We start from the raw sequence: 18,029 nt of genomic DNA on the forward strand, positions 1-18,029 counted from the left end.
AGTTAACTTAAATATTATATCACTACATGACAGCTGCATGAATTATCCAAAGAATGTGTTAAAGCACCCTTTCTACAAATTTTGCATAAACAGCATACGTAAATATTACATTATTCAAAGGCCATATTTCAGTGTCAATCATCCATTACTATCATGCTCTCTCCTCAGGTATATAAAAAAAAATGGGAAATAATTCAAAACTGCATGTACTGGAATAAAATAAAAATAACTTTTATATGTAATATAAAAATTTTATTCAACATAAGGTGTAATGTACACAGGATATGAATAACCTGTAGATGGAAACTTACCATAGCTTGCCTTTAGGAAGTTCAAGTATCAAGTCACTGAAAAATCTGCTCACATGTTGTGTAAAGAGTGATCTTAGTTGAAAACTTACCTTAACTTTATTCTAGGAAGTTCAATTCATATGTTCACATAAAAAAATTTGTCTTTCCTTGTTGTATGATGAAAATGTGGTACAGCAATGAGTATTCTCCATGTATAAACTGATATTTCAAACTCTTTCTAATTGTATATGGTATTAAAAAAGTTATGATAATAATACAGTAATTCTTTGTGCAAATTCTATACTTGAACAACCTTATGAAAAATAGTTTACATTTTTTTTTTGTTGTTGGTAAACCACAACAACTAGCTAATTTTTCCTACATTCTTAATTAAGCAGCACTAAAAGTTGGTCTTCTTATTTCACACTGAAGTTAATAAATATACAATGCCTGTAAACAAAGTAAGGTCATACCTGGCAGGTGAAAATACTAGGTCTCCATTTGAACCCCAAAGTCCTGAACTAGGTCCTTATTTGAGTCCCATACTCTGTAAAATACTCTAAGCATCAACACAAACCTAGAGCTTAGGAGGACTGCTCAAGAGTAATACAAAATATCAGTTATGACAAAAACTTCTATTACAGCATTACATGCTCAGGCATGACACAGCACTATTCTAAGAGGGCAGGACTCACCAGGTTCTAGCTAAGATTCTGATATGGATTTGGATGGGGATCTTTTCTCAGATTCACTGGTGCTGTGAAATTTGTCTCTGTTTACCAAACTCAGATGATAACAACTGTAACATTCTTGTGTTGTTCAACTATCATACACATCTGCTTGCCTGATATGAGCCAATCTGAGACTCCCATTTCTCTGTCCTCTAAGCATGAATTCATACTATCAGTTAAATCTTTCATCAAATAGATTCTCATTGCAATATCCTGATTCAGGAACTCCATTATGAAATAAGGAATTACTTGTTAGATAAAAGTCTTAATTCTATTTTTACCAATGGAATGTCCTAAAAAATGCTGCCAATTTGTTAAGAAGTTTATAAACAGCTAATGACCTTTTATTCAAACCTAAAACAGTTCAACTCTGCAAGCTCAGCTCTGTGTACAGAAAGGAAGCAGAATTCACTATTTCAAGTTTCACTGTTTTCCTAAAGATAAGAGAGGGTAAGCCAATCAGTACATGAGACATTTTTATTATAAGCAGCAGAAATAATCACAGCAACCAGCCTTCACTACAGAACAAAGATTACTGAACATCAGCAACTACAAAACTATGAAGTGATCAAAAACATGTCTATTTCTGGGGTAAGAGTGAAACTACATCTGTCTTATGAAATTACCCGAGAGCAAGCTTATGTACACGAATGCGCTGTTTCAAGTGCACATATCTCAAAAATCCATTACTTCTTGCCTTGTATATAACCTCTGAATTTTAAAACATCATTAACTGATTAATTATTTTACAATCACTGAGGGCACATAACTAGTTCAGTACGGACTGTCTGTACTGCATAATGGCTAGTGACCAGGGCCTCTGTGAGGAATTTTATCTTGGGGTACAAAGTTTCTTTCGGGTCCCCTTCCCTTCTTCATTAGTCATCCTGTTTTTATCCACTATGGTTTTATGCCAAGTGCTTAAAGAATATTTAAACTATATAGGCTCACAAAATGTGAATGCTAGTCTTCAATATATGCAAAAATTCCCAGGCCCCCTTCTGGACCCAAGGCCAAGGTATGATGTACCCCCTGCACACCCTTCTCATTGGCCATGATGGCTACTGCTTCAAAAATTAAAGTACAGAATAAAGTGACTTTCCCTTTCATATCCTTTGGAAAGCAAAATGTGAATAAATACAAAGCTATCTCAAAAGTGAAGGAATGGCTCATTATTTCTGACTTCAGACTCATTTATCACTGCAAGAAACTTTTTAATTTCCAATGACATTATGTAGATGGAAAAGAAAATTATCACTTACCAGGAAACTGGATAAACAGCAACTTCATAATCAAATATCTACTTACCCAGCCATCCAATAAAAATAATGTGTTGACTCAACAGATGGTGGCACCACACCCAGTTCGGTGTATGTATCAAGTGACTATATTACTAAAGCAGTGTAAAGACACTACTAAAATGGGGCACCTCCAGTACATTACTTGCCAGGTTATGTCACTGTACTGAATGAAATGACTTGACCATACAACCTTATACATGATGATGACTTTTTGAAGTTTTTGTTATCCCTGATCAGACCTGCTACACACATAAAAATGCTCTCCTGATTATGTACCAACATACCACTGGACTACATGAAACCTACACAAAGTAGCAAAGTAGAGCTAATACCTTAATATAAATGTCATTATTTTACAATAACACTGATATTCTCCAGCCTGATGAATTTAATAGATGAAATTCACATACATTTACACTGTAAAACTCCTTAATGTGATTAATGTGAGCTCAACTGTCATACTTGCTTCTTTGAAATTACCTAATGATCTTAATCCTTCTTATTTTAATCCCTCCTGATCTGCTGATTCAAAGAACAAACCTTTAAATCACTCATGATTTGCATAATCAAAATGATATCAAAAGATTTGACACCCCTAATGTTGTGTAACATTTATATATATATATATATATATATATATATATATATATATATATATATATATATATATATATATATATATATGTATGGTTGTTGCCAGACTCCTCCCACATGTGGATTATGTCACAAGTGAAAAGAGACCTTCAGTAAGGTTGTTTCATCATCAATGGACGAAAAGAAGTGCAATCTCGTCAAGGAACTTCTCACTCCAAAGGGGTCCATCATTCCCAGCTACTGAGTGTAGCGTAACCTTGAAACTGCAGAAGCCCCATAAAAGGGTCCTGGGGTGTTACATAATTAAAATTATATGTACAGTTTATATATATATATATATATATATATATATATATATATATATATATATATATATATATATCATTTTGTTCAATGAGTCACTAAAATTTCTGCATAATTATGAATATTTTAAAAGTGAATTGTACACAACACTTCATATTGTTGCTTAATAATAATAATAATAATAATAATAATAATAATAATAATAGGAGTTTAATCAAACTGCACCAGTGTTAACTACAAAGACCACAATGTTCGTACATGCTCCCACTGTGCATAAGCATAAGGTGTTTGATATGTTTGTTGAACCAGTAATTTTCCAGCTTCATCACATTCAAATGGCTTCTTTTCTGTCTGCACTACTATCTGATTGTTGGGGTGATCTTTCTGAGGTTGCGGTAACTGCTTTGCAAATTCCACTTCTCGCCTCTCAGTATGCACAAAACTATGGCTATTAAGATGACTTTCATGAATAAATCGCTTTCCACAATGTGTACATTCAAATCTTTTCTCACCGTGCACATACCTGTGGCTACAAAGATAACTCTCATGTGAAAAGCGTTTGCCACAAACATCACATGCAAACTTTTTTTCCTCAGTATGCACAAACTTATGAATGTTGAGATGATTTTCATGAATGAATCGTTTTCCACATTCTTCACATTCAAACTTTTTTTCATCATCATTCATGTACTTATGACTGTTTATATGATTCTTCTGCACCATCTGATTTCCCCACTGTTGGTACTCGGCTTTCTTCCCACTATGCGTAAATTTATGGCTGTTTAAATGAATCTGCTGACCAAATCGTTTTCCGCACTCATCACACTCAAACCTTTTCTCTTCACTATGGACAAACATGTGGCTACTTAGATGACTTTCCTGAGTAAACCGTTTCCTACATACCTGACATTCATATTTTTTTTCTTCACTGTGAACAAACCTGTGACTATTAAGGTGGCTGCTTTGGCTGAAGCGTTTTCCACATATGTCACATTCAAAGTTTTTATCACTGTGCACAAGCATGTGACTGTTAAGGTGACTTTCCATATTGAATCTTTTGCTACATAATGGACATTCAAACTTTTTTTCATTATGCACAAGCATATGGCTGTTCAGGTGACTCTCCATGTTGAACCTTTTGCTACATACTTCACATTCGTATTTTTTTTCATCACTGTGTACTAACATATGGCTGTTGAGGTGAAATTCCATAATGAATCTTTTACCACAAACTGTACATTCAAAATTTTTATCCTCACTGTGCACAAGCATATGGCTGTTCAAGTGACTCTCCATATGAAAGCGTTTCCCACAAAGAACACAAGCAAACTTTTTCTCATTATGCACAAGCATGTGGCTTCTGAGATGACTTTCCATGTTAAATCGTTTACTGCATAATGGACATTCAAACTTTTTCTCATTATGAACAAGCATGTGGCTGTTAAGGTGACTTTCCATACAGAATCGTTTTCCACATATTTCACATTCATATCTTCTTTCCTCGCTGTGAACAAGCATATGGCTTGTTAAATGGTATTCCATATTGAATCTTTTGTTACATATCTGACACTCAAACTTTTTATCTTCACTGTGAACAAGCATATGGCTTGTGAGATGATTTTCCATTGCAAATCGTTTGTTGCACACCTCACATTCAAAATTTTTTTCAACAGTGTGCACAGCCACGTGACTGTTAAGGTGACTCTCCATATTAAATCTTTTTCCACATATTTCACATTCGTACCTCTTCTCATTATGCACAAGCATATGACTTACAAGATGGCTTTCCATTGTAAACCGTTTATGACATAACAAACATTCAAATTTTTTCTCACTATTATGAACGAGCATATGGCTATTCAAGTGAAGTTCCAAGCTGAACCGCTTGTCACACTGAGAGCACTCAAATTTCCTGTCCTCATTATGCACAACCATATGACTGTTAAGTTGAATTTCCATGTGAAACCGTTTGCCACATAACACGCACTCAAACTTTTTGTCGTCATCATTATGAACAAGCATATGACTTTTAAGGTGACTTTCCATGTTATATCGTTTTCCGCACAATAAACATGCATGATTTTTCACTTTGCTGTGCTTCAGCATATGGCTGTTGAGATGACTTCTCTGAGTGTATCGTTTCCTACATATTTCACATTCATATTTCCTATCCATGCAGTGTACAAGCATATGACTGTTAAGGTGATTTTGCATTGCAAAGCGTTTGTCACAAATTTCACACTCAAACTTCTTTTCAGTAATATGTACATGCATATGGCTGGTTAGATAATTCTCCATTGTGAAGCGTTTGCCACATATTTCACATTCAAATTTCTTTTCTCTGCTGTGCTCTAGCATGTGTCCATTCAGGTGACTCTCCATACTAAATCGCTTATCGCATATCTTACATTCAAAGTTCTTCTCTTTAGTATGCCATTGCATATGACTAGTGAGATGACTTTTCTGTGCATATCGTTTACCACACCTGTCGCATTCATATGGCTTCTCACCATCTAAGTGATTTGTTTCTGGAACAGTTGCAGAGTTTTCTTGGATGTGGTAGTTTCCATAAAAACTAGTGGGATGATGTATGAGGGTCTGCGTTCCTACTGCACTTGTCTGTGGTATCTTATGAAATTTTCCAGGATAAGGAATGTGTAATCCTTCCATTATGAGGAATGGATTCATATAATTTTCTTATTTGTACTTCGGTCCAAATTGTGCCTCCATGAAATCATGTGGTGATCACGTGTCTTGCTTTCATTGTCGATGTATTGTTCTGTCTTGATCTCAAAGAAGATACCTCCATGTCCAGAAGCCTGAAACAGATCACTCATGTTAGCCAGTCATGGTTAACAAATATTAGCATACATTGGTGTTCCTAAGACCTTATAGTAAACTGTCTTACTCAAGAGCCATTTTGTGATACTGAGAGACACTCCAACATCCTGGACTAAAAACAAGTCATGCACTGAAACCAGAAGTGAAGTTTTGCATTACACACCAGTTTTGGTGTCTGATATGATATACTGTTATTACTGCAAGTTTACTTTAGATATCTAGATTTCTCTTGACACAAGTCATATTTTGTCTATAACAAAGCATTTCAATAATATACATATATATATATATATATATATATATATACATATATATATATATATATATATATATATATATATATATATAGTTAAAGACCAAGGCATATTTAACACACTAGCTTTCTGTTATTTTTTCTTCCAATTTTTCTCACCATACATTTTGCTTCATTAGATAAAGTGTGAATTAAAAGTCCTGTACTAATTTTCAATCTATCCTTGAAATACACAAGACATTTTGGGCACACCAGCACTGCCCATCTTCAATCACATTGATTATAAAAGATACAACATAATGTAAAGAAAAAATATAAGTAATCACATCCTGAAATAATACTAATAAAAGAGGTGACCTAGATAATACATTTATTGGTTGACTGTGTTCCCTTGGAGTTAATGTGTGGTAATGTGGTCCGTTGGGGGTCAAACTCATTGGGTCATTGATTAGGGGGATTGCCAGAGAGTTAAACCCCTAAAAACCAAGCATGAACTCCAAGGGAACATGGTCTACTAATTAACATATCTGTGTCACCTCTCATTTGTAACATTTCAAGGTGTGATCCATTCCTGTGTTATTCTTTATATTGTGTTGTATCACTTATAATCAATATGACTGAAGGTAGGCAGTGTTTGTGGACCCAAAGCATCTTGTGTATTTCAAAAGTAAAGTGAAAATGAAAACAGGACATTTAATTCACACTTTATTCAATAAAGCAAAATGTGGGAAAAGAAAGAAAGAAAGCTAGTGTGTGTTAAGTATGCATTGGTCTTTAACAAACAGTGTATTAAAGAAAATATTCTGCCTGCTTATACAATATATATATATATATATATATATATATATATATATATATATATATATATATATATATATATATATATCTTCTTTTTCTTTTAAACTATCCGCCGTTTCCCGCATTAGCGAGGTAGCGTTAAGAACAGAGGACTGGGCCTTTGTGGAATATCCTCACCTGACCCCCTCTGTTCCTTCTTTTGGAAAATTAAAAAAAAGAAAAAAAAAAAAAAAAAACGAGAGGGGAGGATTTCCAGCCTCCTGCTCCCTCCCCTTTTAGTCGCCTTCTACGACACGCAGGGAATACGTGGGAAGTATTCTTCATCCCCTATCCCCAGGGATAATATATATATATATATATATATATATATATATATATATATATATATATATATATATATATATTTTTTTTTTCTTTCATACTATTCGCTATTTCCCGCGATAGCGAGGTAGCGTTAAGAACAGAGGACTGGGCCTTTGAGGGAATATCCTCACCTGGACCTCTTCTCTGTTCCTCTTTTGGGAAAAAAAAAAAAAAAAAAAAAAAAAAAAAAAACCAGACGAAAGAAATGGCCCAACCCACCCCATACACATGTATATACATACGTCCACACACGCAAATATACATACCTACACAGCTTTCCATGGTTTACCCCAGATGCTTCACATGCCCTGATTCAATCCGCTGACAGCACGTCAACCCCGGTATACCACATCTATCCAATTCACTCTATTCCTTGCCCTCCTTTCACCATCCTGCATGTTCAGGCCCCGATCACATAAAATCTTTTTCACTCCATCTTTCCACCTCCAATTTGGTCTCCCACTTCTCCTCGTTCCCTCCACCTCCGACACATATATCCTCTTGGTCAATCTTTCCTCACTCATTCTCTCCATGCAACCAAACCATTTCAAAACACCCTCTTCTGCTCTCTCAACCATGCTCTTTTTATTTCCACACATCTCTCTTACCCTTACATTACTTACTCGATCAAACCACCTCACACCACACATTGTCCTCAAACATCTCATTTCCAGCACATCCATCCTCCTGCGCACAACTCTATCCATAGCCCACGCCTTGCAACCATACAACATTGTTGGAACCACTATTCCTTCAAACATACCCATTTTTGCTTTCCGAGATAATGTTCTCAACTTCCACACATTCTTCAAGGCTCCCAGGATTTTCGCCCCCTCCCCCACCCTACGATCCACTTCCGCTTCCATGGTTCCATCTGCTGCCAGATCCACTCCCAGACATCTAAAACACTTTACTTCCTCCAGTTTTTCTCCATTCAAACTTACCTCCCAATTGACTTGACCCTCAACCCTACTGTACCTAATTATCTTGCTCTTATTCACATTTACTCTTAACTTTCTTCTTTCACACACTTTACCAAACTCAGTCACCAGCTTCTGCAGTTTCTCACATGAATCAGCCACCAGCGCTGTATCATCAGTGAACAACAACTGACTCACTTCCCAAGCTCTCTCATCCCCAACAGACTTCATACTTGCCCCTCTTTCCAAAACTCTTGCATTCACCTCCCTAACAACCCCATCCATAAACAAATTAAACAACCATGGAGACATCATACACCCCTGCCGCAAACCTACATTCACTGAGAGCCAATCACTTTCCTCTCTTCCTACACGTACACATGCCTTACATCCTCGATAAAAACTTTTCACTGCTTCTAACAACTTGCCTCCCACACCATATATTCTTAATACCTTCCACAGAGCATCTCTATCAACTCTATCATATGCCTATCATATATATATATATATATATTATATATATATATATATTATCCCTGGGGATAGGGGAGAAAGAATACTTCCCACATATTCCCTGCGTGTCGTAGAAGGCGACTAAAAGGGGAGGGAGCGGGTGGCTGGAAATCCTCCCCTTTCTTGTTTTTTTTAATTTTCCAAAAGAAGGAACAGAGAAGGGGGTCAGGTGAGGATATTCTCTCTAAGGCCCAGTTCTCTGTTCTTAACGCTACCTCGCTAACGCGGGAAATGGCAAATAGTATAAAAAAATATATATATATATATATATATATATATATATATATATATATATATATATATATATATATATATAATGAAAAGCCATTCTTTTGTCTGTTTCCTTGCGCTACCTCGCTAACGCGGGAGACAGCGACAAAGTATAATAAATAAAATAAAATAATGAAAAGCTAAGTTTAACTCATGACAACTCTCTGTCATATCTGACCTTGATAAAATACACACAAGGAAGACAGCAGTACTGTGAAAGTATCTTGTTTAAACATGGGAATTTTTCTTCACGGTAAAGAAGTTTTCCAATGCATAACTTCAAATAATGTAGGGAATTTCAACCACTTCACCAAGGAAGGAAATGAAGTGCTCAGAACAAAGACTCTGCACAAGACAAAGGCCAAAATCGGGATGAAGTGAAGAATGTAGGTCTAGAAGTAATACTATTAATCCATCATGAGAGATGGAAAGTAAAATCCTCAAAACCATTATCTAAGTGAACAAGCTAATGATGACATTGAAAACAATCATACTTTATCAGCCAGGATTTTTTTTAATAAACACTCGATTTAACAGACTAATTGGGGGAAGGGGGTGTCCGTTAATCCTGAAAGTCTGTTAGAGATTGTAACCTATGGGCCATTTTTTTTATACAATATACAGTAATACAATACACAGTTCACATGCTTTCTTTTAATTCCTCTATCACTTGATGCCATTTTGAATTGTAAGGATGGCAAAATTATTTAACAAATAGTCTCTGTATACAACCTGACTACACAGTAGCTTGAGGCAGAGACCAAAACAAAGCAAGTATACTCAACACTACCAAAAAAAGTGCAAAATCAAATGCACATGGTATGACGTTTGATATATCTTATTCTTTTTTTAATTTATCATCAATTAATGTATTATAATTTGCCCAGTCCGTTAAATCTGAAATCTGTTAAATCAGGGTCCGTTAAATCGAGTTTATTGCATATGTAAATGTTATATACTGCATGCATCTATGCAGATATCTAATTTTGGAAGAGCACCTATGTACACTCAAACTCTTCTCACTATTGCATAAATGCAAAAGACATAAAAAACAATATATGAAACAATGAAAATCTTAATCAGTACAGTATATATGAAAAATTCCATTCTAGTTTAAAAAAAGACAATATAAGAGCAAAACATATCTGGTTGAAACTAGAGATTGTACAACAGAAGAACACAGCATTCAAATAGTCTTGCTAAAAAGTTATGGGGTATTCAAGTATCTCATAAAACTATGAATACTGCATTTTATATTTATGGCAGCACTGAAATGTACTGTGGCACACGTTCATTAATGGTGAGTAAAACTATTTGTCATACATATTTTCAGTATTTTACTCTGAAAGTCTTACAATAATTCTGAATCTTAATACTTCAAAATCACTTCCACATCATTTACAGTCAACAGCTTGTTTATTATATTGTAACTAACAAATAAATATATATTTGCCAAAAAGATAATAAGTTTCACAGAAATGTTCTTGCATTTTTTCCCTTAATGCAAACTTGCTTTCACTGTAAGATTAAACATAATTGAAAAGACAAGAGGTAATAGCTGTAAGGTGCTGTCAAGAATAAATGATAGAATTGAACACAGGATAAAGGAGAATGTGGCAATACATGTGCAAGATAAGATTTTGTGTGGAAGAATGGAAGTTAATCATTTAAAACATCATCGGTTATGATGAACATAAATAATAATGAGGTTAAGTTGATAGACTGTTAAATGCCAGCAAATGATCAAAGTTATAGCTACAGCCAAACTGTGTAATTCAATAAAGTACATAGAAATTTATTGTGATGCTGGCTGTTGAAAGTTGTATGCATGAGTTGGAAATGTCAGCGAGAACAGCATCTGAGCAGAGGGGCTGTAAAAGTGGGAATGAGAATGATGAATATCCTCTGTGCAACACTGATGCCTTTTTCAAGCATATATTAGTCTATGCATTAACATAATATAGTTTGCATACGATACAGCAAACACTGCTTGATATGTAGCTGTAGATTAAACGAAAAAATTACTAACTCAAAAGAGTGAAGATGGGATTTTAATGGAGGACTGTTAGACCATCATGAGGTGCAAAGGTGTAAAGCTCTCTCCCCTTAATGTACAAAGAGGTACTTGTTTTTAGAGGGACAAAGGTATGGGAAAGGAAAAATGACAGAAAGTAGCATGGAAGTTGTTAATGGAAGTAGGGGGATAAAAGATGAGACAAATCGGGTATTTCAACAGGTGATGAGTGTCTATTTTGTTATCTTGCTCAATGGAGAATATAAGGGAGTAAAGACATAAATTTCTGGACATTATTGTGAACTGGGGAACATTGTATGATGTGAATTAATGATGCATGCAAGAAGGAAGGGAATAGTACAGCAGAATGAGAATGTAGTAAATGAAATAAGACATAATTAACAGGAGGAATATCAAATGATGAAACAATAAGAAATTGTAAATACACAAGGAAAAATGAAAGTTTCCAGCTAGAAAAAAAATGCAAAGATAGCTGTAATAAGTAAAAGGGGATATGAAGGTAATGGGAAGACAATCGAGCAGGCAGTTCCTCATATTGGAAAAGCAGGAACAGGATGAGATCATACAAAGAAGATAAAGTTACTTAAAGTGGTCTGCTACCAGTGCGATAATACAGTATGTTTCCAAGAGATGGAAGGAGTATTCTGAAATGCTACTTTATATATATATATATATATATATATATATATATATATATATATATATATATATATATATATACATATATGGTTGTTTAATTTGTTTATGGATGGGGTTGTTAGGGAGGTGAATGCAAGAGTTTTGGAAAAAGGGGCAAGTATGAAGTCTGTTGGGGATGAGAGAGCTTGGGAAGTGAGTCAGTTGTTGTTCACTGATGATACAGCGCTGGTGGCTGATTCATGTGAGAAACTGCAGAAGCTGGTGACTGAGTTTGGTAAAGTGTGTGAAAGAAGAAAGTTGAGAGTAAATGTGAATAAGAGCAAGGTTATTAGGTACAGTAGGGTTGAGGGTCAAGTCAATTGGGAGGTAAGTTTGAATGGAGAAAAACTGGAGGAAGTAAAGTGTTTTAGATATCTGGGAGTGGATCTGGCAGCAGATGGAACCATGGAAGCGGAAGTGGATCATAGGGTGGGGGAGGGGGCGAAAATCCTGGGAGCCTTGAAGAATGTGTGGAAGTCGAGAACATTATCTCGGAAAGCAAAAATGGGTATGTTTGAAGGAATAGTGGTTCCAACAATGTTGTATGGTTGCGAGGCGTGGGCTATGGATAGAGTTGTGCGCAGGAGGATGGATGTGCTGGAAATGAGATGTTTGAGGACAATGTGTGGTGTGAGGTGGTTTGATCGAGTAAGTAACGTAAGGGTAAGAGAGATGTGTGGAAATAAAAAGAGCGTGGTTGAGAGAGCAGAAGAGGGTTTTTTGAAATGGTTTGGGCACATGGAGAGAATGAGTGAGGAAAGATTGACCAAGAGGATATATGTGTCGGAGGTGGAGGGAACGAGGAGAAGTGGGAGACCAAATTGGAGGTGGAAAGATGGAGTGAAAAAGATTTTGTGTGATCGGGGCCTGAACATGCAGGAGGGTGAAAGGAGGGCAAGGAATAGAGTGAATTGGATCGATGTGGTATACCGGGGTTGACGTGCTGTCAGTGGGTTGAATCAGGGCATGTGAAGCGTCTGGGGTAAACCATGGGAGCTGTGGTTTCAGTACATTATTACATGACAGCTAGAGACTGAGTGTGAACGAATGTGGCCTTTGTTGTCTTTTCCTAGCGCTACCTCGCACACAAGGGGGGAGGGGTTTTTTATTTCATGTGTGGCGGGGTGGCAATGGGAAAGAATAAAGGCAGACAGTATGAATTATGTACATGTGTATATATGTATATGTCTGTGTGTGTATATATATGTATACATTGAGATGTATAGGTAAGTAAATTTGGGTGTGTGGACATGTATGTATATACATGAGTATGTGGGTGGGTTGGGCCATTCTTTCGTCTGTTTCCTTGCGCTACCTCGCTAACGCGGGAAACAGCAACAAAGTAAAATAAAATATATATATATATATATATATATATATATATATATATTCCTGGGAAACTATATGGGAGGGTATTGATTGAGAGGGTGAAGGCATGTACAGAGCATCAGATTGGGGAAGAGCAATGTGGTTTCAGACGTGGTAGAGGATGTGTGGGTCAGGTGTTTGCTTTGAAGAATGTATGTGAGAAATACTTAGGAAAGCAAATGGATTTGTATGTAGCATTTATGGATCTGGAGAAGGCATATGATAGAGTTGATAGAGATGCTCTGTGGAAGGTATTAAGAATATATGGTGTGGGAGGTAAGATGTTAGAAGCAGTGAAAAGTCTTTATCGAGGATGTAAGGCATGTGTACGTGTAGGAAGAGAGGAAAGTGATTGGTTCTCAGTGAATGTTGGTTTGTGGCAGGGGTGCGTTATGTCTCCATGGTTGTTTAATTTGTTTATGGATGGGGGTTGTTAGGGAGGTGAATGCAAGAGTTTTGGAAAGAGAGACAAGTATGCAGTCTGTTGTGGATGAGAGAGCTTGGGAAGTGAGTCAGTTGTTGTTCGCTGATAATACAGTGTTGGGGCTGATTCAGGTGAGAAACTGCAGAAGTTGGTGACTGAGTTTGGTAAAGAGAGTGAAAGAAGAAAGCTGAGAGTAAATGTGAATAACAGCAAGGTTATTAGGTACAGTAGGGTTGAGGGACAAGTCAATTGGAAGGTATGTTTGAATGGAGAAAAACTAGAGGAAGTGAAGAGTTTTAGATATCTGGGAGTGGATTTGGCAGCAGATGGAACCATGGAAGTGGAAGTGAATCATAGGGTGGGGGAGGGGGCAAAAGTTCTGGGAGCATTGAAAAATGTGTGGAAGTCGAGAACGTTATCTTGGAAAGCAAAAATGGGTATGTTTGAAGGAATAGTGGTTCCAACAATGTTATATAGTTGCGAGGCATGGACTATAGATAGAGTTGTGCAGAGGAGGGTGGATGTGCTGGAAATGAGATGTTTGAGGACAATATGTGGTGTGAGGTGGTTTGATCAAGTAAGTAATGAAAGGGTAAGAGAGATGTGTGGTAATAAAAAGAGTGTGGTTGAGAGCGCAGAAGAGGGTGTTTTGAAATGGTTTGGTCACATGGAGGGAATGAGTGAGGAAAGATTGACAAAGAGAATATTTGTGTCAGATGTGGAGGGAACAGGAGAAGTGGGAGACCCAATTGGAGGTGGAAAGATGGAGTGAAAAAGATTTTGAGTGATCAGGGCCTGAACATGCTGGAGGGTGAAAGGTGTGCAAGGAATAGAGTGAATGGGAACAATGTAGTATACTGGGGTTGATGTGCTGTCAATGGATTGAACCAGGGCATGTGAAGCATCTGGGGTAAACCATGGGAAGTTCTGTGGGGCCTGGATGTGGAAAGGGAGCTGTGGTTTTGGTGCATTATTACATGACAGCTAGAGACTGAGTGTGAACGAATGTGGCCTTTATTGTCTTTTCCTAGCGCTACCTCGCACACATGAGTGGGGGTGTGTGTGTGTGTGTGTGTGTGTGTGTGTGTGTGTTGTTATTTCATGTGTGGTGGGGTGGCGATGGGAATTAATAAGGGCAGACAGTATGAATTATATACATGAGTATATATGTATATGTCTGTGTGTATATATATATATATATATATATATATATATATATATATATATATATGTATACGTTGAGATGTATAGGTATGTATATTTGCATGGGTGGACATGTATGTACATACATGTGTATGTGGGTGGGTTGCGCCATTCTTTCGTCTGTTTCTTTGCACTACCTCTGGACTTCTTTTATAGTGATTCTGCATTAAGGAATGATCTACAATAAAGAGCTGGGAAATAATGGAGTTTCACTCACCACTTCCATACACGTCAGCAGGAATACTCATAGTTCAAACCTAATTCTTGTCTCCCTTACCATTATACAAAGACAATATGCAAGCACCTCACCTTAGGCCAAACAAAAGTCAAACAGCCTGACTTAACAATCAATAACAATGTCACCCCCTTTCATGAAAATTCAACTCCGATCCCATACTCTAAAGATATTTTGCTGGACTTCATCTTACGAAGGGCTTTCACAAACTCCTCTCTTTTTACTATAAGATTTGCCATGACTCTCTCACTTCATGTACCACCTCATCCTTGCTTGCCATCCTATCCAAACACACCACTTATATCTTTCTGTCATCTACCTCATCCAGCAGTCCTCCAAAATGCTCATTCATCCCTCGTTGGCCTTTTCTTTGTCTTTTATGACTTCCCTATAGCTCTACTGTCCGCTGCCACATCTGTTCTCTTGTTCTCACACTGATCACCTTTTTCCAAAACATTTTCTTCATATCTCTTAAGTTCTTTGATATTTTCTCACTCCATCTCTTATTTGCCCTCCTTTTCAACTCTAGTAGCTTTCACATGACCTACCACTTTCCCTTGCATTCTCCCTAATCACTATCACTCCTTCCCTTTCAGTAATATACATTTACCTCCCTTTTCTCTATCACTGGTGATTTAAACATCCCTGCATCACCCACTACTCATTCTCATACCTCCTAATCCTACCTTCTGCATGCCAAGCACTTAGCCTGCACAATCAAATACTGCTTCCAAAAGCCCTTCCACTTCCCAAAGTTTCTTTCAATTTCACTCAATCATTCTTACAGAATTCACCCTTAGTATCTCAGTACACAGGCCTTCTTCCCAATTTTACTGCTTCTATCACTTACTTTACATAATTTCCTTTTCTTTTATACCCATTACAAACTTTCACACTCACCTCCACCAAGAAATTATGAAACATTCCTCCAATTGCCCTTCTCGGGACACTTGCTTCCAACAACCTCATCTGTGCATGCCTACTGATCAGCTAATAATCCAATAATGAGCACTTACCCCTATCCCCAATTACTCGTGTATACTTATACACCTTTTTTCTAAAACCATGTATTCTTGATCACCACTCATATACCGCTCTATAAATGCACATACCTACCTTTGATATTCCGGGTCTCCTTTCATTAGTGGTATGGGTATCCTGATTTCTGGTCTACACATATGACCCAATATTTATCTTCTGACTCTTTCCTTCTTCTAAGGGTATGCTTTTTATCTTCAACATCTTACGAATTTGTGCATGTATATGTACACACAAATATCTTTACAGATGTATGAATGCAGACTGATTAGTGGTCAACAGCAAAAAACTGGGGTTTAGAGTTGGTAAAAGGGAAATCACACCAAATATTACACACTGGAGTTGTTGAATTGAAGGTAGGTAAGATTTTTTTTCTTTCATCTAATCTTTCCAGTAAGCAAGAGTAGCAAAGACAAAGGAAGAAAGGATTTAGTCCCTTGTGTTGAAGACAACCTATAATTTTTAGAAATTAGTTGCATATGAAATTTCTTTCAAAGAGTATATAATGGGAAAAATGAATAAGAAAACCCTGTATTTTGGTACTAAACATTTCAAAGAAGTGATGAAATGAATTAGCCATTCAGAAAATAGTTAGTGCACAAGGCAGAGAAAAGCCTTAATCAACAAAGGAATCTGTTTACAACAGATTTTATCTAAAAGATAAGCAACTTAAAACATGTAGGGCTACAAGGGAAAAGAAATGTGGACACACACTTTTACAATATGATTGTGAATATCTGTACTGGACCAGTGTTATACTAAGTATCTAAGTAGAAGGGAATTTTATATCATTAATACTCTGATGTTATTGGACAGGGGTGGATGACCTGGCACGTGAGATGGCTACGGGTGGTGCAGATGAACCATTTACAGAGGATGCCATGGGATTCTTTTTTTTGTTCGAAACTGGTGTCAGTAAAAGTTCTGAGGGCATTTAGCTTGTTTATGGTCTTTGCATTGGTATTTCTTTCTAGTGTAGGAAGTAAATGTGTGTTATTTGTGATATCTGGGATGTTTGTACTTTTGTCGAGTGGCAGTGGCTAACCTAGTGATTCCCAGGCAGGATGCTGCAGACATGCCTTAAGGATGATGCTGAAGTTTTCACTCATAAATTATATAATTTTTTCTTTTATATAACATTAGAAATCTGAGTTTTTACTTTGGTGATAAACTTATTAATGGTCTTATTCTCCTATTCAAAAGGTAAAACAATGCCTACAATAACAAATTGTAAAGTTCAAGGAATATAATATACGACAGATGACATGAAATGTGATAAGAATTGGACAGAGGAACTACAAAATATGATGAGCTCAGGGAGTTTTTGACAAAAAATTATTGAAAAAATCATGGGCTTACAATTACAATTCAGGGTGAAAGGAAATTGCAGTTGGATTAATTTCTGTCTAAGGTTAAGAAGGCAATAATAGATTTCTGTGAGGGTGTGGGAATTTTGTTTTGTGTGAGCCAGAGTTGTAATGTTGCATGTCTGTTGTTGCTATGGTAGTGTTATAGTAAGATAATGAGATTCTGAGGTTATCTGCATGGAAGATGACTTTCACACTGTAGTTTGAAGATGATAAGAATTCACACTGGAAACAACCAAAGAGAGCTTGAGAAAAATATGGTCCTCGTGGAACTAAGGATTTGGAAGGTTAAGTTTTTGAGTGACTCTGGCTTGGTGGCTATTTATAAAGTTGGCTAATACTATCTTGTCTTCTTTAGGAAGGGTAGCGTCTAGTACATTTTATGTTAGGATGTGTAGAACAACTCATATTTGATATCTAGTGGCAATGATTTTGTGTGGGAGGGGGTTTTGGTTGGTTGAAACCCCTCAGGATGTGTTGTGTTAGGTGTGTGTGCAATGTGAT

General features: G+C 36.6%; 1 protein-coding gene across 1 annotated transcript in view; it reads right to left on the reverse strand.

Annotated features, from left to right (window-relative positions):
• Positions 1–230: 230 nt before the first annotated feature.
• LOC139753177 (uncharacterized) overlaps positions 231–18,029 on the reverse strand; it is a 55,269-nt gene continuing 37,470 nt past the window's right edge. Inside the window, exon 2 of the mRNA XM_071669364.1 lies at positions 231–6,038. Within this exon, the coding sequence (XP_071525465.1) occupies positions 3,454–5,907 (2,454 nt within the window). The 5' untranslated portion in view covers positions 5,908–6,038 and the 3' untranslated portion in view covers positions 231–3,453. The remainder of the gene's footprint in view (positions 6,039–18,029) is intronic.

The sequence above is a fragment of the Panulirus ornatus genome, chromosome 14 (genome assembly GCF_036320965.1).
Source record: "Panulirus ornatus isolate Po-2019 chromosome 14, ASM3632096v1, whole genome shotgun sequence".
Taxonomy (NCBI): domain Eukaryota; kingdom Metazoa; phylum Arthropoda; class Malacostraca; order Decapoda; family Palinuridae; genus Panulirus; species Panulirus ornatus.